At 38.6% G+C, this 22773-nt stretch overlaps 1 protein-coding gene across 1 annotated transcript in view; it reads right to left on the bottom strand.

Annotated features, from left to right (window-relative positions):
- clasp1a (cytoplasmic linker associated protein 1a) overlaps nucleotides 1–22773 on the bottom strand; it is a 119745-nt gene that overhangs the window by 22848 nt on the left and 74124 nt on the right. The window contains exons 12-28 of the mRNA XM_062431453.1: nucleotides 22591–22736; nucleotides 20412–20547; nucleotides 20157–20227; nucleotides 19743–19802; nucleotides 18984–19061; nucleotides 18718–18885; nucleotides 17894–17940; nucleotides 16937–17107; nucleotides 11712–11819; nucleotides 9570–9734; nucleotides 7279–7383; nucleotides 3878–3981; nucleotides 2788–2811; nucleotides 1954–2198; nucleotides 978–1041; nucleotides 810–812; nucleotides 512–675 (exon numbers count right to left, since the gene is read on the bottom strand). Of these exons, the coding sequence (XP_062287437.1) occupies nucleotides 512–675; nucleotides 810–812; nucleotides 978–1041; nucleotides 1954–2198; nucleotides 2788–2811; nucleotides 3878–3981; nucleotides 7279–7383; nucleotides 9570–9734; nucleotides 11712–11819; nucleotides 16937–17107; nucleotides 17894–17940; nucleotides 18718–18885; nucleotides 18984–19061; nucleotides 19743–19802; nucleotides 20157–20227; nucleotides 20412–20547; nucleotides 22591–22736 (1859 nt within the window). The remainder of the gene's footprint in view (nucleotides 1–511; nucleotides 676–809; nucleotides 813–977; nucleotides 1042–1953; nucleotides 2199–2787; nucleotides 2812–3877; nucleotides 3982–7278; nucleotides 7384–9569; nucleotides 9735–11711; nucleotides 11820–16936; nucleotides 17108–17893; nucleotides 17941–18717; nucleotides 18886–18983; nucleotides 19062–19742; nucleotides 19803–20156; nucleotides 20228–20411; nucleotides 20548–22590; nucleotides 22737–22773) is intronic.

Here is a 22773-nt window from a genome sequence, read left to right as displayed (position 1 = left end):
AGCCTAGTTTACCCAACAGAAAATAACCATGAGAACATATATTTGCACTTAAACTGGTCATGCATCCCCAAAGTCAGAACCTCAAGTCATAAATGATTACTGGACACCTTACTAAGGTTCCCAACATCCCAAGAGCTTAAGAGCTTCTATCTTATTTGGATACAAGCCAAGATAGAAGAAGAGTAATGGGCCTCCTAATGACAAGAACACACATTCCTATAAATCTTGGATTAAAAGGATAAACCTACTATTTGTTCCTTCATGCCTTTGACAAGAGCTTCCCTCAAACACTTCAATCTTATTTTTATAGACACTGACACTGAAGGATTATGAGGGTGTTGCAACAGGCGGATTTATTTCCAAAGTTGACCACGAACTGAGAGATAAAGAGCACAAAACTCTCCAAACACAGCACTGACCAGCCAATTATTGATGTTAAATGTCCCTTTTATCTATCTGTAATCCTCTCTAATCACCCCGTCCTGTGGGCCCAATGCTATGCATGTCAGACCTTGTGATATCCAGGGCCTTCTGGACTTTGGCCTGGACTGAGCCCAGCAGGTCTGCGCCCATCTTCTTCAGCAGCTGGGTGAGCAGGACGAAAAGCCAGTCCTGCAGGTCCTCTCTGTGCACCGTGACGAAGTCCACGAGAGTCTCCAAGAACATGCTGAACACCTGGGGAAGGAAGACGCAGCCACAGAGTGAGCAGAGAGGGAAACAGCACGTACAAAGAGATTAAAATGCTCATGTTTAGTTAAATGTTTTTGGTTAATGTCCGTTTGAGGAGTATAGACTAAAAACACACTTACTCTCTGTTGTTATAAATCCACAGCAAGGCAGACCATGCGACGAGAGACACTCAGTTAGTTTCAGATAAGTCACAGCTTTGTCATGTACAGACGTATTTTGGACATCATGCTGATATCATCATAATGACATCATCATATCGTGCTTCAGTTAGTACAGTTCTTGTTTACCTTGCTGTGTGGATCTGCAAACATCCTGGTGAAGATCTCACAGAGTCTCTTCAGCTCCACTCGGCTGAAGGGAACAAAAGATACAAATCAGTGCAGAACTCTCCAAAATGCTTCATTAGCTGCATCATAACAATCTCTTTCTTTCATTTTCATTTTATTTATTTGGTCACATTTGAACATGCATGCAAAGTACCAACACACATATTTCCAGTCCACAGTTAAAGGTACAGTGTGGAGTTTCTGACCTCTCGTTGCACCATGAAGCAGTTTCTTGTTCATGAGTGGGGTTTTTTTTGTCTGATATGTGCAAAACAAAAAAATGCACGTACGCCCAGGTGATATTAATCCACTGATCTACAGGTGGCAGTATTGCACCCACAAAGGCAGTGAAGAAGAAGACTGCAAGCTACTAAATATACATGTAAAAAAGGCAGAATTTAAAATACTTAAACATTTGTTTTGTTTGAGGAAGAAAATGTCTTCAACACTTCTAAAACCTTCAGGATAAACACAGTGTGCTGAGACACATAACTTTTGTCAACAAGAAAGCTCTAAGCATGAATGGATAGGGCACCGATTTTCTTCCAGTGGTCACTTGTGGTATTGCAGCTATTAAAAAAAATCCCCCTGCAGCCCCCTAGGAGCATTTCCCCCCATAGACCATCACTATAAAAGAGACATCTGTAAAACTGTTGACAGGAAACCTTAAACTGCAATAAAAAGGTCAATTATGACTCTTTATGTTATGAATGTTTGATCGATAGAGGTTTTATATGTGTAAACTTTCCTCAAGCCGAGAAAACTGATTTAAAAACACTACTGTGAATATTCAGTGGGCCAAATAACATGGAAGCAGACCTGGAAGCTAGAAACTTAAAGTACTTATAGGACTGAATGGGCGCCATATTTGATCAACTATCCAGATCTTATAATACATCTATGACTCTAACGAGGGTCTTTATGATCCCAATCCCACCTCAGTATTCTTTGGCTCTTGAGGAGATTCTGCAGACCCAGCAGACCTTCCTTCCTCTCTGACCAGTTGGAGCTGGCGCAGTGGTTCAGGACCTCGGCCACGTCCTCCGTCTGACGCAGGTAATGAGGGATGCCGCCGTTCCTGGAGCCGTACGAGCGCTCCGAGCAGGCGCTGGACGCGTCGCTGTTGGCGTCGTCGTCAGAGTACATCCCCGGGGATTCATACCTCCGTCTCAAAGGCTTCCTCTGCAGGAGAAAGAGTTAAAGAATGTTAAAGAAGCTCTGCAGCTGTAAGGTAATAATCTGATGAAAGGTTGCCAGTTGCATCAGGTAGCCATGCTGTTGAACTCTATTGTTTAATGTCATTTATTTCATGTATAATTTAACTTAATTAATAGTTTAATGTCTGTTATGGTATGCACATTTTTTTCTAAATTAATATCAAAAGCCAGTCAAGCAGTGCAACAAGTAAGCAGAAGTCCTGACTACACATGCAATGCAATACAAACAGTTAAGTATATTTAATCTTATAATCTTATTAAAAAAACAAACATATAAGTAATGCACCAAAAATAATGAGGTTCAACAATAAAAAAATAATCACAATGTGGGGAAAAAATATCTTTGCTGAGGGACCAAAGATGCACATTTGGGATGCGATGGTAAAACTACATTAAAATTTAAAAAAAACATATATAAATGAATAAAAATCAGTCAGGGCGGAGAAGCATCACGAGCCACTAATAGTAATAATTATGAGACAAGCTGCATTATTGAACTTGATTAGTGTGTAATGGCATGGATGTAACAAACAGTACGTAAAATGACCAACTACCTTATTCCTGGAGTCTCCTAATAGCTGAAAATGGTAAAATAAAAAACAACCAAGAGGAGAAGAGAAGAGGAGAGAGAGATGGTTTAACGGGGGGAACAACAAACAAATACACACCAGACTGTCCAGACTACACATTTTAACATTTATAACTAATTAATATGATTACAAGAGTTCAGATATTCTCACTAAAGATCAGAGTAAAGGGTGTTCAAGTCATTCTTATCATTTCTCTCTAATTCTTCACAGTTATATATCACATATTACACTTAATAAAGATTTAAAACATTATATTCCACATGTTTATGACAGTGTAATCAATAAAGGAACAATGATAAACTAATATTGTTAACCTCACAACAACAGACAGTGTTTCACAAGCTCACTTTTTTGATTTAAGTGAAGAAAACATTCATTTGAAATCACCTGAGGAGAAAAAAACTGTGTCAAAAAAGTCCTTATTTCTTTAATCAGCTATAACAGTAAGAGACAAAATGAGAAAAAGATGTTTGAGGTCACATCTTGGCTTTTAGGAAACAGTGACCAAACATTTTACTGACCAAATAAACTAATTGATCAAGATAATAACCAATTAGATTAATAAATAATCCTTAGTTGCAGTCCTAGAAAAATATGAAATTTGAAATCTCCATAACTGCTATCATGTTTTTCTATAGTTGGATATCAGAAGTTAAGACCAATAACAGGCCAGTAAGTTGTACAATCATTGAATTTCCACTGGATGCATCAATGCAGATCATATTTAATCATATTTGTCTCTTGCAGGAAAATGTCTTTTCTACTGTGCTGCATCTTAACGAGCAAACAAAACACTGAGATCTGGCTTTTAAAGGCTTTTTTTAAGCTGCACTAGAGAGAAAATCCTCATTACAAAGGTGCAAAGTTACACACCTCAAGCTCTACTGTTTCATTAATACTTTAGTCTTCTAGTGCTAGTTTTGACACACACATAAGTTTAGATTAAAACCTGCCTGGTGCATTAATGCATTAACAATAAATCTAACAATCTAAATGAGAAGAGACTTCTTATAATGATGCTTTTCTTGAAGGCAGAGAGCGATCAGTAACTCACCAGAGCATCAGCTACAGCAGCCTCCACCTCGGTGCCCGTGTTAAGGACCCTCATGGCGTTAACTGATGCAGAGATTCTGGCTTGGTGAATCAAACCGTACCGATCTAAGACAGGAAATAAGAAAAGAAAAAAGAACAAAAAAAAAAGGAAAGATAGTCAGTGAAGCTCAGTAAGAAATGTAAATGTGGACACTGAAACTAACCTGCAGGCAAAAAAAAGCAAAAGAATAAACATAAAAGCTATAAACTGTAAGAGGGAAAGTTTCCAACCACCAAAATGCAAAATGAAAAGATAAACGTTACAAAAGAAAAACCCAACAAAAGCAGAAATCCACTACAGCCGTGCCGTTTCCCAGAGAGATGATGGATAAAGAGCACCGACAGTTCACCAAAGAGGAACAAAAACACACAAAAAAACATAAATATGAGCTGGTGTGTTAAATTATTACAACATTAAAACATTAAAACAACAAAAGGCACAAAGGTTTAAAAGGATGATGAAACCAGATGAAGAAGTCCTCCTGGACAAAGAAACCTGAAGAACAAAACTTTAAAAATGTAAAAAGAAATTACAAATAAACTTACAGGCTGCTAAATGAGACATGACTGAAACATATATAAATAATAGAAAAGACTTATAACAACAACATATGAAGCGAGGCTGAATCACAGACTGTAGATCACAACAACACAACGATGTATAAGGCACAGAATAATGAAAGATTGGTGATTAAAGGACAATAACACGAGCACAAAGTGTTTCCTTTTACATGCTAGAATAATATAAATAAAGCACCTTAACTATTCTAACCATGTTTACTTAAATCAGGGGTGTCAAACATGAGTCCTGTGGGCCAGAACCGGTCCGCCGATGGGGACTAATCCGTCCCACTTCTCTTCCTGTCTTATTTTCCCTCCTTCCTTCCTTCCGTCCTCCATTCCCTCTTTTCTTTCCTCTTTCCTTCCTGTCTTCTTTTCCTTCCTTCTATCCATCTGCCCTCCGTCCCTCCTTCCTTCCTTCCTTCCTTCCCTCCTTTCATCTTTTTTTCCTGTCTTCTTTTCTTTCCTTCATTCCATCTTTCCTTCCTTCCTTCCATCTTTCCTTCCTGTCTACTTTTCCTTCCTTCATTCCATCTTCCCTTCCTTCCTTCCATCTTTCCTTTCTTCCTTCCATCTTTCCTTCTTTTCCTTCCTTGTTTCCTTTCATCTTTCCTTCCTGTCTTCTATTCCTTCCTTCCATCCCTCCTTCCTTCCTGTCTTCTTTTCCTTCCTTCTATCCATCTGCCCTCCGTCCCTCCTTCCTTCCTTCCCTCCTTTCATCTTTTTTTCCTGTCTTCTTTTCTTTCCTTCATTCCATCTTTCCTTCCTTCCTTCCATCTTTCCTTCCTGTCTACTTTTCCTTCCTTCATTCCATCTTCCCTTCCTTCCTTCCATCTTTCCTTTCTTCCTTCCATCTTTCCTTCTTTTCCTTCCTTGTTTCCTTTCATCTTTCCTTCCTGTCTTCTATTCCTTCCTTCCATCCCTCCTTCCTTCCTGTCTTCTTTTCCTTCCTTTCTTCCTTCCTTCCCTCCATCTTTCCTTCCTGTCTTCTATTCCTTCCTTCCCTCCTTCCTTGTTTCCTTTCATCTTTCCTTCCTGTCTTCTATTCCTTCCTTCCATCCCTCCTTCCTTCCTGTCTTCTTTTCCTTCCTTTCTTCCTTTCTTCCCTCCATCTTTCCTTCCTGTCTTCTATTCCTTCCTTCCTTCCATCTTTCTACAGGTCTGGCCCACATGACAACAGCTGTATGAACAGAACTTAAACTTAAATACTTAAATAAAACACTAAAATAAAGTCACGTGACGTAACAACCACAGAAGCATGCGGGTATAACGGGCACTGATGCCTCTGATTGAGGGCATTTAGGGGGGTAAACCCCCCCAGAGGGGCTGCTGGGGGGTTCGGGGGGTGGGAGGTCCGAGACATGCAGGTCACCTGACTGGCCGTGGGGGTCGGCTGTGGAGAGAGCGCTGGTTGAACGGGAATGACGTCGGGAGGCTGCGGGGGGGGGAACGACATCCGGACCAGAGGGGTTAGTGACACACGTCATGTTAAACACCTGGTGTTAATGTCAGGCTCAGGAGATGTTTTTATATTCTTCTACACTGTCCCATCTTTAATTTTAATTATGTGTATCTACCTGTAATGATTAGTGGATTAATCAGTTAGTAAATCAACAGAAAATTAATCGGCAGCTCTTTTGACTTATTTAAAAGAAAAATGCCACATATTTGCAGGTTGTAGCTTCTCAAATGAGATGATGTGAAGCTTTTATGTTTCATACATCATAATTAACTGATTAACTTTTAATTTTAGACTGTTAATTGAATCTATCTATTTTTCTCTATTTTCTAACATTGTATAGATAAAATGATTAATGAAGAATTTAATCATTAGTTGCAGCAGTATCTGTCCAGCTTCATATTTATTCACTTTTATTTATAAGAGAAACTAGTTTGTGTTTCTGTTATGAAATAAAATTAAAGAGAGATAATTCATAATAATAACAACCTGTTTTCATTATATGATCAAGATTTTATTAATTAAAACCTTGATTTGGGATTTACTCCGTCAATCAGCTGTTATAATAACTTTACTGAGGCTCACATATGAGACGGTTTTAAGATGGCAGAAAACAAAAAAAGAGTGAATTAATCTATTAACTTTGAGCCATAAGCACAAATATTAAATGTGCTGTTTCCGTTACAATCACAGCTCCATCACTTATAGCGATGATCTATAGAAACAAAAGCACTAGTTCTTCTTTCACTCCTGCTTTATAGATTCCTTCATGATACAGTTATGGTTGCAGAGTTATGACTTAACCTCACTGAGATGCTCCAGCACAGGAAGTACAGGAGCAGCTGCTGCACACTGGCTGCAGGTTGCCATGACGACTGGCTGCAGCGATTACTTGCTCTTATTTCCTGGTGCCTCTATTCTGTATATTTTATGTATTCTATGTATTCTTGTGTGTTTTCACCCATGCATAAGTCATAAAATATATTTTACTTATAGCATTTATACTTAAAACCACAACTTATATACACATCTTTCTATAGAACAATTCAAACACGTGAATCCAACATAAAACAGTCCAAAATAACACATTTAAAGTTAAAATAATAAATAAAAAGACTCAAAAAAAGGAAAGAAAAACAAGCTGTATCCACCTCACAGAACAGTAAATACCTTAAACCAAGAAAGTTACAGTTAGTTCATGCACAGAGAGAGAGATCCAGGCAGATGTTTAATGTGCAGAAGATAAAACTCATACAGATGTTTTTGGTAAAGGTGGTTCAGTTGGGACACTGTGGGCTGGAAGAGCTGCTCCAGGACCAGCTAGTAGCACAGCGGGTACTCACCCAGAGGAGTAAAGCCCCGAGCGGGGCTGGTGTCGCGGCTGCTCTCGCGACTGGTGTCGCGACTGCAACCCTGACTCATGCTGGGGCGGGGAATGCGGCTCCGGGCTAGCGTGCGGTAGGGGAGAGCAGCAGGAAGAAGAGCTTTACCACACAGGCTGGCTGTCAGGACAACAAGTTAGGTGGGAATGTCAGTGGGCATTCATGGAGCAATGAGACAGAGATGGAGAAAATAAAAAAAAGAGCAGAAGGAGTGAAAAGAGGAAGACTTAAAAGGTATAAAAAGGAGCAGGTGGCTTCTACTGCACTCTACAAGATGAGTGAGTTTTAGACTTAAACAAACTTTGCTGTTCTCATAGCTGAGCCATTTGTGGTGCTAAAAAGGTTATGACAAAAGGCTATAAGGTCATTAAACATCAAAAGGCTGTATTTCTTTAAAAAGTTTTAAACCACTTTGTCCCCATGAATCAACAGATGAGTTTAATTATTTGTCCAACATGAGACTGGGAAGCACAAATGAGCTCAGTAAAATTGAGTTAAAGTGTTTCCTGCATCAAATTGTCACATGTATCCAGCGGTGGAGCTACACAGAGATTAATGTAGTTATCAAAATCTTTACAAATGAATCACTGAAGTCTCTGAATATCCACAACAAATGTCTTGGCAAAAGAGATCCACTGATATGATATGAATAATCTTTTATTACCTTTCTGAAATTTTATTTGGGCATTCTGAATTTTTTAATTGATTATTCTACCTCTTAAAATCATCCCTGATCTTTGCTGCTATTATGACAAAACTACAGTATACAGGAAAACAAAGAGGGAGTAAAAGGTGAAGAAGAAATAACAGTGAATGAAAAGAAGAAGAAGAAGAAGATGAGGAAGAGGAGGACGCGATGGTAAAGTGCTGGTGAGTGAGTGAGGAGGTCAAACAGCAGACTGCTAGTAAAAAGGTTAGACAGTGTTGACACTGCAAAGAGCAACTCAAGCTTTCAACTGTTAATTTGTGACAAAGATTAGATACAGAAAAAAAGAAGGGATAAATGGGGTTTTAAACATCAACACATCACATTATTAAGATGAAAAAAACAAAAAAAATCATACCTTCCCCTTTATAAAACAAACATATACAATATTAATCATCAGTTTCTTATTGCGACAAACAAAGTGAACAATTCAACATTTTCTCTTATTTAAACTACGTCATAATGAACAGCACATTAAAGATGAGCATCGATATAAAAACCACGACAGAGGAGGAGAGCGTTGGTGACTCAGACTGCCAGGAAAGGTGTGACTGCTGGGATCTGTAGAGCTCAGTAATCACATGGTGTTGAGTTTCTGGAAGATGTTTTCCACCTGATTTAACCTTTTTATGATGACTAATAGCAGTGCTACAAAATTAGATTTATTTGCTTTCACTGTGTCCGTCATTTCAAGTAAAGTAACCCCAAAAACAAGCTTTTTTAGCATTAAGCACATGTGTTTTCATGTTAATCATCCATCAGAATAAACCTGTGAGCAATCAGCTTCATCACCATAAAAAGAAGCTTAAAATCACGTGTTGTTGTTGTTGTTATTTGTGACAATAAATCTGTGAGTGTTTCAAAAGGACAAAACAAGAAAGTTTATCTCTTAATCAGGAAGTTAATCTTCCTTCCTCCTTTCCTTCCTTCCTTTCTCCCTTTCTAGCTGTTTCTAGCTGTTAGGGTAAATGTTCCCATTAAGCACCAACATCTAAGTCCAGCTGTTTTTCATGGATACTGACATGATTTATAAGGGAGATCATTTCTTATAAAGCAACATTTATCTCTCATTGTAAAATGTATTCATTAGTTCATGTAGATTTTGGAATATAAAATAAAGATAATTGATGAATAAAGTGGGTTTAATTGGTACTGTGACTCCATTTAAGCCTGTGTGTGCTCCTAATAAGCCCACATCATGATTTATTTACTAAATATAAAAAAATATTGATTTCAAAGAATTAAAAACATCAATATATGTATTCAGTAACATGTTAAATATGAAAAAATGAGGAAAAAACCCTCCTGAGCAAAATCTTAAAGGTCTGACTTCAGATGTAACCTCCTTTATAATCATCAACATTTTCATCAGTAACATTAATTTAATGACACATTTACTCCCCAACAAGCATTTCTTCATTTGGGAAAGAGGTAAGATGAGCAGTTTCACCCCTTTTTTGCTTCCACATGTGACCCTATTTCACTCTTCCAGATGTAAACCACATAAAACAAGAAGGAGAGCAACCTGTCTGAGTGCTGAACTCACCGAGGCCCATTCTGCTGGGGCTAGTCTCGCGGCTGCACCCTTGGCTTCGGGGGATCCTGGTGCGCTTGTCGGCCGGCGTGGTGTTAGGCGGCGCCGTGGCTCGAGGGATGCGGCCGTAGCTGCTGTGGCCGAGCAGCTTGCCAGGAGAGCTGGAGCGACTGCCGGCTGTCGGGAAGAAGAGAGAGAGAGAGAAGAGAGACATGAAAAACACACAAAAAGAAAATGTTAACAATGGTTAGATAATAATCTGAGCAGATTACGTTTAAGGAAGTGATATAACCTCTAATTACATGCTTAGAGAGTTAAACTTTTCTTATAAATAGACTCAATGCTGAAGGGATAGTGCAGTTTAAAAGTAAAATAATGTAATATATTCCTGTATTTTTGTGGAGTATAAACCTATGTTGCTTATAAATAAATAATAAATACTTCCAGAGGATAAAAAAGGGACTGAAACAAATCCCACAGATCCAACAGTAATCATTTTAAACTCTCATTCAGAAATTCTCATAACACTCTTAAACAAGCAGCCTCAGACATAATACACCTCAGCCTGAGAAGCAAATATCCCCTTTAGCTTGAGATCACGTTTATCTACTATTTATCATTTTTAAAGGATTTTTTATAGGTTTTTCTAGTTGTAGTTGTTTTAATTGAACAATTGAGATGTGCATATTTATTGCTGCCTTTGTTATGATTTGTATTTTGCACTTTACATTTTGTTATTCTGTTGTTGTTGTTGTCCTGTTGTATGAGTGATGCTGCTAACTGACCCTGTCTAGGCTTGTCTAGGTTTGACTTCCTTTATGTAGCTTACTTATTGTAATTTTTCTTTTTTTTTCTTCTTAACTTTATGCCTTTACATGTCCATGTTTACTTAGGAATATGTGCAATATTCAACCCACCTACCTCATTGAATACTGTGAATTCCTTTTCAACCTTATTATGTTATTGTGTTCATTGTTGCAGCTGTATTCTGCACTTTTAACCCAAGACAATTTTCCATCGAGACAATAAAGTGAATCTTATCTTAGCTATTCCTTAAATGAAAACAGACAATTAAAAGCTGTGAATTAATCTGCTTCAGTCTCTTTTTTATCCTCTAGAAGTTTATTACCCTCGGCTGCATTTTGCTGGAAGATGTGCGTAAAACACCTGCTTCCACTAGTGTGCATGAAGACTATTTTAACCACAAAGAAAAATGGGAGGCGAACTGAACTTCACAAGAAATGAAATAAGAACAATTTGAAACAGTCAAAAAATACAGATGTGACACTGTAGAGGACACACAGACAGGGTGAGTGAGTGAGGGTAAGAGACTATAGAGAGACATCACTGCTGCACAGACTGAGTCACCGGTGGAAACAACTACAACACCACCAACAACAATAACAACAACAACAACAATAAAGACACCGAAAAAAATGGGCCGACTCCGATCAGCTGCTCAAACGGTGATGGTTTAAAACAACTTGACATAAATGAAAACATGCTGGTGAAATGAAGGCTGGAAAAAAAGAATGAGACGACGACGTGCAAAGCTGTGTGTGCTAAAAAAAGGGAAAAAAAGGGAGGAGGAGGAGGAGGAGGTGGAGGCGTCTGGCTTGGAACTTGGATGAAGCTGAGGCCTTACCACTGATGGGATTGGCTGATCTGGATCCTGGGTGATGGAAGCAAAAGGCAGGACAGGTGGAGATCGAGAACGGTCAAAATGAGACAGAAAAGGGGGGAGGAGTTATGTTTTATTGACTTTTAACCCAGCATGCATGCACTCTGGATGGCTGTGAAATTGTTAGCTGTTAGCACTGAGGCATCTCAAGAATATATACACATAAAGATATATATGTATATATATATATATATAGAAATAAAACACAAGAACGCCATGTGAGCACACACGCACAAATACACACGATTTGTGAGTGACTGGAAGTATTTTTCGGGGGGTTGCTGCAGGGCATGAAAAACATCACACACACACACACACACACACACACACACACACATACACACACATATATATATATATGTATATACAAGAAACAGCAAGAAGTCTAGTATGATCTCTCATACTTTAATATGAGTGACAGATCGGTATGTGTAATGTTGGATGTGTGTGAGTGTGAGAGCTGGAGTACATACGCTGGGACTGGGAGACCACTTTGGCTCGGCTGCGCCCCCTGCTGTCCACCACCGAGGTGTTGGCTCCACCGACGCTGCCCGAGCTCTGTCTTCTAGTGCGGACACGACCTGGATGATAAAAAAAGGGGGGAGGGGGGAGGGGGGGAGAGATAAGAAGGGAAGGAAGGAAAGTAGAGTGAGTTTAATCTGTTTTGATTTAGTGATGGTTGTACACTCCCCAACCCTGGACAGAGATGCTGGAGAAGAAGAAAACATCTGGAGGAGGAGGAGGAAGAAGGGAGACAGAATGAAGAAGACCTGGATGAGGGGACAGAGCTCCCCTAGAAGAAAACACACCACGAAGAGGAAGGGGGGGGGGGGGAGAACAAGACGAACCTGGGTTCATTAGTATATGCAAATAAATCTCAAGTGTTCGTTTTTAACCGGCAATCTTGAGCTCAAGATGGTTGCAGGAATGTAAAAACTATATGAGAGATATATGCAAACTATTTGACCCAGGTCTGAAGAGAGACAGACACACATTAAAGATCCTTCACAGCTGTGCTATGCTTTAAAAAATAAAGAAAAAACACAACCTGTAATGATAAAAAGGGGAAACTCAGACATTTTTTTGAGTTTATTCACATCTTCACAACACACTTTATACAAGGGATGGGTATCGTTTAAAAAGTTATGATACCAGAATCAATCCAAGTCCCCTTAAAGTGATACTGATACCAACTGAGTACTTCATTAGATTCCCATTAACACATGTAGGTCTCTGTCTTGTATCCATGGTAACAGGCGTGTAATGTAGACACACTTTAGAGTGTTTAGGAGGCATCTTGGCTGCTGAACTGCTAAGCATGCTAACTCAAATTCACCAAGACTTCACCACCACAGATGGGTTGTAGCTGCTGTGGCAGTGGACCAATCACAGGTCGCTTTAAATCGAAGAACGCTTGAGTTGATTGGCTGTGAGCAAGCCTATAAAAATAGTCTAATTTACTAGTTCTGGGTGCAAAAAGGATCGATTGCAGGTATCGTTTGACGGGAGACGTTTCGATACTACTTGGTATCGATATTTTTTAGTTGATACCGATTGCTCACCCACTTGTAGTATCATTAATAATAACAGTTAATAGTTACTGTAGATTGTATGTCCACTAATTGGTGCTGAGGTAAATAAATAGATAAATGAATAAGTGAGTAAATAAAATCATAAAAGGAAAGAAGGCTTCGATGTGAGATCTAATGCATCCACTTTTCATTAATATGGAAACACAAGGATTTAGTTTTTGGTTTAGTCTTTTATGTTCTGACCTACTTAGTATCCATTTATTACCTTAAAAGTTATCGAGTACCGATACCCAGCCCTACTTTTTACAATAAATATAATAAATCTATCTTTTATAATATCTAAAGTGTGTCTACACTACATGCCTGTTACACCGGATACAAGACTGTAATGTGGAATGGGTATCTAATGAAGTACTCAGTTGGTATCAGTATCACTTTAAGGGTACTTGGATTGGTGCTGATATTGTCATATTTTAAAGGATACCCAGCCCTAAGTGTCCATTAGCAACATAAACAGACACTTGTTTCTCCCCTGAGTTGAGGCAGTGTCTGGTGAAGGTGTGTAACATACAGCTGTAATTCATCATGCAGGGTCTGAAGCTGTTTCTCACATTATAAAAAAAAACAGCTTCATCATTGAAACACAACACAACTCAACCTCTAAAACATTTGACCCAAAGGACACTTATGTAAGAAAAACTAAATGTTCTTTTCTAATCCAAACTCTGAAAAATGATAAATGGCAACTTTCACTAAGAGACGACAAAAGCCCCGTTATGAATTATGAAAAGTGAGCAGACGGGGAAGATTGTGTGATAAATTGAGGGTCAAAAGCCATTTCACATCGGATCATCTAGTGTTTAGACGGTTATATAACACGCTGAGAATAGACCGAGATAACACAAATGACACAGTGAGCTAAAAATAAGTCTCCTTGAGCTGGAGAGGAAGTACTCTGAGATATCACTGTGTGTTTGATGATAACCTGCTCATTAAGATTTAACATAATCGTCCAAAATACATCTGATCTTCTATTTACTTTGACTGACCCTACCTGTCTCATCCAGTAAAAAACACCTTAAAGATTGTTGAATAACCTGCTGATTTTATGTTTAGGATAAAAGGAATTTGATGTGTGTGTTTAATAAAAGCAGTCAGCAACCCTGAAGATATTCTGCATTGCAAAGGAGAGCGAACATTTTGGATATGATGTCAGATTTGGCATCCATTTAATGGCACATTCATTTCCAGGGGCGGAAGTAACTAATTACAAGTACTCACATTACTGTAATTTAGTAAGTATGTCATTTATTTTGGTATGGTTTAAATCAGCGGTGTCAAACAGGCCAAAACCGACCCACCAAGAGGTCTAATCCAACCCACTGGATTACTTTGATTACAAATAAAAATGAAAACATTCATATGTAATGAACATGCAAAATGTCAATCAGCAGCTTCTGTGCAAAATAATCTGAATAAGACTGAGACCTAATTGAAATTGAAGTTGAAATTGCAACTCATTTTTCTTTAGACATCTCAGGCTGTTCATGTTTATTAAAGTAAAGTTATATTACATATTATATATATTATTTATAGGTTATTATACAGTGGGTTTTACTGGTCTGTATGAGGCTCTTAAACTAAAATGAGTTTGACACCCCTGGGTTAAAGTAGATTGTTACATTTGTACATTTATCCATTACTGGGTCAATTATTTATATGTGCTTTAAAATGATGGACGGATATTGCAATCTAGAATAAAACCCTCCCTGCGTTGAACCAGATAATCAAATGCAGCCCATCAAAATCAGGCCAATCAGAGTAAATATATCATTACAACAGCAACAACACCGCCACCTAGAGCTGGTTGCATCCCCTGCAGTTTCTAATTCACTGAGCCTCGCCTCCATTAGATTTCATGGACTCTAAGCACTAAAGGAGGCAAAGACATAGCTAAACATTCAACACACCTCTCTTCCTTTTTCAGTTCATTGCATGGTATTCTTAGTGAGCATTTTTTTCTTTTTACTTGAGTACTTTTAATTTTACTTGAGTACAATTTCAATCAAGTAAAAGTCCTTCTACTTGAGCAGGATATGACAAACAAGAAAGAAACCAAACAGGAAAGTAGAGACAAAAATCTTCACTATCAACTAAAACACAATCCTAAAGGCACGAAAACATATGACGTCAGATTTGATTGACAGTATAGATGGCTGTGGTTGTCAAGGTTACAGTCAAAGGAGGAAGTCCATGCAGACAGTCCATGCAGAGATCCACATAACCGACGACCACTTTGGGGAGGGGGGGATAAAGAGAAGAAAAGAGGGGCACAGATGAAGAAAGAGAAAAAAGATGTAAAACGTGTAGCCCGTGACAACTGACAAAAGAAGACACACTCGCACTCCTTCACTTTTCTTGCACACACACACAGACACACACACAAAGAGAGAGAAAAAGAGAGAGAGACACACACACACATACACAAGTCTTACCATCACTTTTACCAGGGGTGCCATCTTTTTGGGCATTTAAGAAAGGCGGTGCAGCAGCGAGTGGAGGAGAGGAGAGGTATAGAGGAAGACATTAGTAGCAATTTAAGCAGGAACAGGAGAGAGTGGGTAAAGCAACGTAGGAGTGTGTGGAGAAGGGTTGAGGGGGGGGGCTCATCATCATTATTAGTCATAGCCATTACTGAGCCATGGGGACTCACTGGAGGAGAACAAGTGGAGGAGAGAAGTTTCTGAATGGCCAAAAAATGACAGTAAATTTCATATTAGTGGTGGTGAGGCGGAGGTTTAAACGCTCCCCATTGGCTTAAAATATTAGTCAGAATAGTTAAAAATGTCAGGGGTGGGGGGGTTTTCTTTTTGCTCAACCTCAAATCGATTAGTCAGAAGTGGGTTTTAAACAGTTCCCACTGACAGAACAGTCTAATGACGAGCTCAGAGGGTCGTTAATAATCCCAGTCAGGCCCATAAAAAGCCAGCGACTACATGAGAGAAAATGTTTGAATACTTCACCATGACGGCAGACTTTTTAAAGATTAAACACCAGAGTGAGAAACGTCTGAGAAAAGACTTTGTTAACTGAGCTTTGCTAAAGTTAAAGAAACGTAGCTCAGTCCTCTCTTCAAATTTAACACCAGTGTTTAGTGTAAGAGTTAATATTTAGAGTCATGCTGTGTCTCAAATCACATACTTCTGTAAGTGGGTCAGTGATAAATAAGGTTTGGCAAGATGAGCAATTCAAAAATATGTTTTAAAAAAATGTCTTAAAAGCAGCATCAGGTTTGTTAAAATGTACTTTCAGTATTTCTGTTGGTTTTATATCATTTGAAATTTTTTACCAAAAGTAAGACTGAATGCTCCTGAAAATCTCAAATGGTGTAACCACAAAAGAATGATAAATATTACATATATATATACAGCTGTTCCTGCACACTGTTCTCACTCACTGATGTTTATTTCATTAAGTCACTGCAACGTTTCCGTCTATCTGACTTTCATCAGGCTGCTTCAGTCATCCAATGAGAGGACTGGATAGATCAATCTGATTCATTGACGAGCACCTTACGTTAAAGCAAATAGTGCGTGTCACCTGTCAGATAATATATAAGAATAAGATTTAAAGGTTAGAAAAATATCAGAGATAAAACTGACATCCATAAAAGCCCATTAAAAAACCAGTAGATTAGGAGGCGTACTTAAGTGACTACATGTCTACCTCCAAATGATATTAGATGATGTCATTTTATCATTCAGGATGTATTATAGATAGACAACACAATTAAGGGCATAATTAATGTCACTCAATCAATAAATACCATATTTAATATCAGTGGTCAAAAATACAACATAGGCCTCATGCTAGAGATAAAACACCCAAACCCTAAAGATCAACAGACCACCTATACATTATAACACAGACTCCAAAAAGAGGGTCAGAAAAAGCTTTTTATTATTATTATATGATCCACTTTGCTGTTGGGACTAATAGAGGATTATCTTATCTTATCTTATCTTATCTTCTATTTGCAGCTTCTCGCATTAATCGTGACCCCAAAAAATCATCTGAATATTGTGAGAAGAAAGAAAATAAGAGGAGCGAAGTGTTCAGAGTGAAGGAGGTTAGAGGTGTCGGAGCGAGATGACTTGACGGATTACCTAATGAGGCGTAGGATCCTGGAGGGAGAGCGGCGGCCGAGCTGAACGGCGAGGAGGCGGGGACGGTGGACAGACGTGACTTAGCGCTGGAGGCGGCGTTGACGTCGATGTCGCTACGGGAACGCTGGAGGGAACCGGGAGTGCTGGACACCCTGGAGCTCACCAGCTTACCTGAAACAACAGAGATGAGACGTTTAATGTCTGGAGAGGAGTGATGATGTATATTAATGAGGATCTATGGGACGTTTGTGGGGATTATTTATTGTTTTTTGGTGTTTTTGGCTGCAGACTGTATCAACACATGTATTCAATCATATGTACATTTTAACTTTATTGATTATATGATTTATTCTTGTTGTAAGTGTACTATCTGGTTACATGTGTAGTTAAGTTAATACTCATAGTGACTCAAGATTATGAATTCATTTTTACTTTTCCACACAAGTACAGATGTTTATTTGTGTGTGCTGCAATGTTATTTCTTCTGTTGAGCAGTGATGATGCTTTAAATGCATTTAATAGTTTATCAACCCTTTAATTAATTGTTTAAATCATTGTTTTAAATTAATCAACAAGAAGCCTGCTCTGTGTCGCCACTCCTGCATATACACAGCTATTCACACACTGCACAAATCCTCTATTATAATGTATTATAGTAGCTTTAAATCCCTTTATTTCTTATTTTGTTGTATTTATTCTTATTTATCTGCTTCCTACCCATTTAGATTGTGTCTTTTACTGCTGTGCTGTAAGAATAAGTCTTAGCTAATCTTCTCTTCATCAGTGAGCTATAGATTAGTGCTGTTGAGCACAGTATGAATAAAAGCTCTTAATCAAAGCAGCATTAGCAGAGTAGATAAATAACTACATCACCACACTTCTTCTAAACTCAATACTCATCACTTCTGGGAAAACATCACACCAATTTAAAAGAAAGAGACACAGGAAGTGACTTACTCCTTGTCATGCTTCCTCCCAGGACGCTCTTCACAGACAGCGGACGACTGAAAAACAAGAGAACAGCAACAGTGTTTAGACTTTATGTTCCTCACATACTGACACAATGAGCATCTGAAAACACCTGACACTTGTGATAAAAATTATAACAATTAATACAATTTATTCTTATTGTTTATTATTTAAATTACCATTGTTCTTATTTTTTAAATGTGCTGTGATAACAATAATACAAATGTCCAAACTAGCATATCTAGGTTTTATAACATGTTAACTCCTATGAGACCAAAAGACCAAAACATCCTTAAAAGGAAAGATCAGCTACACACACACACACACACACACACACACACACACACACACACACACACACACACACACACACACACACACACACACACACACACACACACACACACACACACACACACACACACACACACAGCTGCAGCCCTGATGGATGTAGTATGAGGTCATTATCAGACATCCTCCAAAGTGAATCTATAAACGGGGTAAGCGATGGTGATTGATCCAAGTGTGTGTGTGTGTGTGTGTGTGTGTGTGTGTGTGTGTGTGTGTGTGTGTGGCTGCATGCGAGAGCGATCACCTGACAACAATCACTAATGTTTTTTTATAATCAGATTCAATCAGACTGGCGCATTAGTGGTTTACGCCAATTAATTAACAACAAATACAAATGTAGAAAAGCTTTAGAGCAGCACGGACAGCAAAGACAAACATATAACAGAGGTTTGGAATGAGAGGAAAGATAGAAAACAAGAGAAGAAGAGAGGGTGAAGATGACAGAGAAGAAGAAGACTTACTTCAGACTCTCCTGGGAAGACGAGGAGGAGCGGTCAGACTGCGGTAGAGACACAATGCTGTCAGAGCTCTTCAGGTGAGACTGGAGAGCCTTCTGATAGGTGGACTCCAGCGCCTGGAACAGATGCTCTGCCTCCCGGCTGTAGTGACCGTGGAAACTCCAATAGCACCTATAGGTGGGGGGAAAAGAGGGTTAAAGCCGAGGATGAGATGAAGATGAACTTGAGCTGGGGGTAAAAAAAAATGCTTAAAAAGTTTAAAAACTTACTTTCTTGCGATGGATCTGGCCTCTGAGTCTGCATCGTGTATGCCTTTCTTGATGGTTTCAGTCAGAACAGCCACGTGTCTGGGGTAATAAGGGAACATGGTGAGGAGGAAAAACAAAAAGGAAGGATAGATGGATAACTTCTACACCTTTAAACCTCAGTTTTAAACGCTCTAATACAGAAAACTCTCAGAGTGTTTCTGTCTCTTCCAGGTTTATTCCTCTACTGGTCCACAGGGAAATGTGATCACCCGCAAGGTTCCCCGCACGCTTTTTAAACTCTCTGCTGCGGTTGTCATGGTTACAGAAATATGGGGGGGGGTGAAGTCGGTCTTATCGCAGGGGCTTCCTGATGATGACACGTCTCTCAGGACTCATCATGTTTAATGGACCTCGTCAGTGAAGAACGCAGCCAAACGCACAGCTACCTCAAATGTTAGCAAACTTAAATGCCACTGTGTGTGTGTGTGTGTGTGTGTGTGTGTGTGTGTGTGTGTGTGTGTGTGTGTGTGTGAGAGGAGGAAGGTTACATACACACACACACACACACACACACACATTATACAGTCACACATTAGTCATTTGAGACACCCTTGTCAAGTGTTTTGGTGGTTTTGGAGGATTTTTAGGGATCAACGATCAACCATTTTTATTGTCATTCCAGCCGTGTAGATACATGGAAGAGAACTAAATACCATACTCAGGTTCCCGCCTATCATAATTAAAAAAATAATACTAATAATAAAAGATATTTTTCCTCACCTTTCCAGTGTATTAGTGTGCCACTCTTGTAGCATGAGGTCTAAGAACTCATAACAGCGTCTGGAAAAGGGAACAAAGTTCAACTTAAACACTTAAATAAGAACAAAAACTACGTCTATAAAAAAAAAACTCAAACATTTTAAGCTAGAAAAACATTAAATGTGACACAAATGTATAGTGTATGTATGATGATTGATACAATTGCTTCCTAAACTAATAAAAAGTAAATATAAAATAGTTTAAATGTGTTTATACTGTAAACTACACACAGTATAAACAGGTTATAAGAAGGCAACTCAAAGTAAGGTTTTAAAATATAAAAACAAACTAGCTTTTTTATCCTGTTGCCCAAGATTAATTATATTACCAGATGCTTTATTTTCATTAAATACCAATAATAAAAGTTCCTCTTACCGTCTGACTGCTACTGATTTGGACGTGCAGTTACTGGTGATGATGGGGATGAGACGTGGGTAGTGTGTATTCTGCAGGAGGGAGACAAACACACTGAGTGGATCTGAAGTAAAGTTTTATCATTTCTTGGTATTATTCTAACATGATAATGCTAATAGTCTGGTAAAAACGACTTAACTGGAACTGTTGAATACAAACTATGAATTAAACACCTAAACTAAGAGTGAAATCACTGTCTGTACTGTCTCTACTAACCCTGAGGATGAGGCGGATGGTTGCCACTCCAGACGTGGCCATGACTTTGGCACTGTTGGGCACGAGGTTCAGCAGTGTGGGCATGACGCTCTCCGCTCCGTGGTCGAACTTGTTACCCAGCAGTGACGACAAATATCTGGCAGGAAAGAGGAGAGGACGACATGGTGTAAAAAAACAACAAGAATAACCCCTAAAGATTAAAGTCCGACTGATATGTCGGTCAGCCGATTATTGACCTATCAGATATATTGGTATCTGCGTATATGTTATCTGATATGCGCCTATATTTTTATTTTTTAAAGTTATATAGGCAACATTTTATATTTATATATCCCTTTTTCTTAATCCAAATCTAATATATTCGTACATATGTTTTTGTTGTTGTTCTTCTTCTGTTTTTTTCATTTATAGTAATTTACAATTAATAATATATAGGCCTTATTTTATGTATATTTGTCCCCTCTTCTCAATTCAAATCTAATATATAAGTACATTTGTATATAAATTCCCAGTAAAATTTACAGTTTCAGTCATTTTATACAATAAAATGTATTGTTAAACTGTACAATGTCTCCATTACATATCTTTGTCATCTTCGTCAAGTGTTTGATAATCACATTTGAGGAGTTTATGTATTATATTTCTTTCTATAAAAGATTATCAGATGATATATCGATATTGAAATAATTTTACTCCTGAATATCAGTATCAGCATCAGCCCGAAAAATCCAGTATCAGTCGAGTCCCACTGAGGACTGAAGCAGCTGCTGCAACACTTATGTCACAAATGTGTTTGTTACTTCCTCCAGATCAGGTGAAAGAGCGTATCAGATGATTAAGACTGTAGTTGAAGTGTCTCTATCGCTGCTTTTAAAATGAAGGGAAGGAAACAAGAACAGAGGAAACATCTGACACTCAAAAATCTAAATCTAAAACCCTGAAGAAGAAGAAGAAGAAGAATATAATATCTGCTCTGTGCTGGATTGAGAGGCGCGATGCAGCAGTGACATTACAGGAGATGAGAGGATCCACGTTAACTGGGATCTATTCATCAACCTGCTGCTCTTTCACTGCATCTCCGCTCTGTTCCACCTCGTCAGGGTTTTATTAAAATTAGGATGACGGATGTTTTTTGGGTGGAGACCGTGCTGCTCATTTCATACCCGACTACGAATCATTTTCATTAGCTTAAGTACGTGGAAAGAAAATATTTTTAAGACTAATCAGATAACAGTAATTAATCAGTTACACATTTCTGAGTTAATATCACTGCTGCCAATTAAAGCTGTTCAGAGTATCTCAGCGGTTATCAATCCATGAAAACTGATTACATCAAATATATTAACTTTTTATACTATATTAACTATTCTTTAATATGTAATATGAGGATAAACTGCACATACACATACAAAATATTAAAATAAACAATTTAACAAATAAATGAGAAAATACTAATAAAGAGAAGTAAACAAACAACTAACTATTAATTAGAGGGTAGGTCGGATAGGAAGGAAGAAAGGAAGGAAGGACGGGAGGAAGGCAGACAGGAAGGTGGGAAGCAAAGAAAGAAGGATGCAAGAAAGGAAGGAAGGGAAATGAAGAATTAAGGAGAAGAATAAGGAAGGAAACACATGAGGGAGGAAGGAAGGAAGTGAGAAAGTGAAAGAAAGAAAGAAATAAGTGAAGAGGGAATGAAGGAGTGAGGAAGGAAGGAAGGAAGGAAGGAAGGAAGGAAGGAAGGAAGGAAGGACGAATGGAGGGAAGGAAGGATGGACGGACGGAAGGAAGGATGGAAGGAAGGATGGAAGGGACATGATGAATTAAGGGGAAGTCACATGAGGGATGAAGGAAGGAAGTGAGAAAGGAAGTAAGGACATGAGAAAGTAAGGAAGGGAGGATGTTAGAAAGTATGAAAGGAAAGAAGTGAGGGTGGGAAGAAGGAAGGAAGAAGGCATTAAGCACCAATTTTATTTTATATTTATATTTTTATTTGACATCATTTTCTCCATATTTGCCAAAATCTACCAAACAAAGGCCAGCTTCACTTTATGATTAAGGACAATGTTCCATGTTACAATTATTTTATTAATCACATTACTTGTTAGGATATATAATTAATCGATTAATTAAAGATTAAAGCTTCTGTAAAGCCCCCCCCCCCCTTATCTCAGGACCTTACCCCAGTGTGATGCAGGCCTCTCGGACCACCTGGGATCGCAGGTCTTTAGCAGAAAGCTTGAGCGGAGCCTCGAGGAGCCGCAGCTGCTGAGGAAAACCTTCATACTCTGTAGCTCCGGCTACCAAGAGGGAACGCACCTTCTTCAGCTGGAGGAGGAGAGGAGAGTCAGATAGGTGTGTATGT

The sequence above is a fragment of the Scomber scombrus genome, chromosome 13, assembly GCF_963691925.1.
Source record: "Scomber scombrus chromosome 13, fScoSco1.1, whole genome shotgun sequence".
NCBI classification, from domain to species: Eukaryota; Metazoa; Chordata; class Actinopteri; order Scombriformes; family Scombridae; genus Scomber; species Scomber scombrus.
The sequence above is the reverse complement of the archived record's forward strand: the minus strand, read 5'-3'. Positions and strand labels throughout refer to the sequence as shown.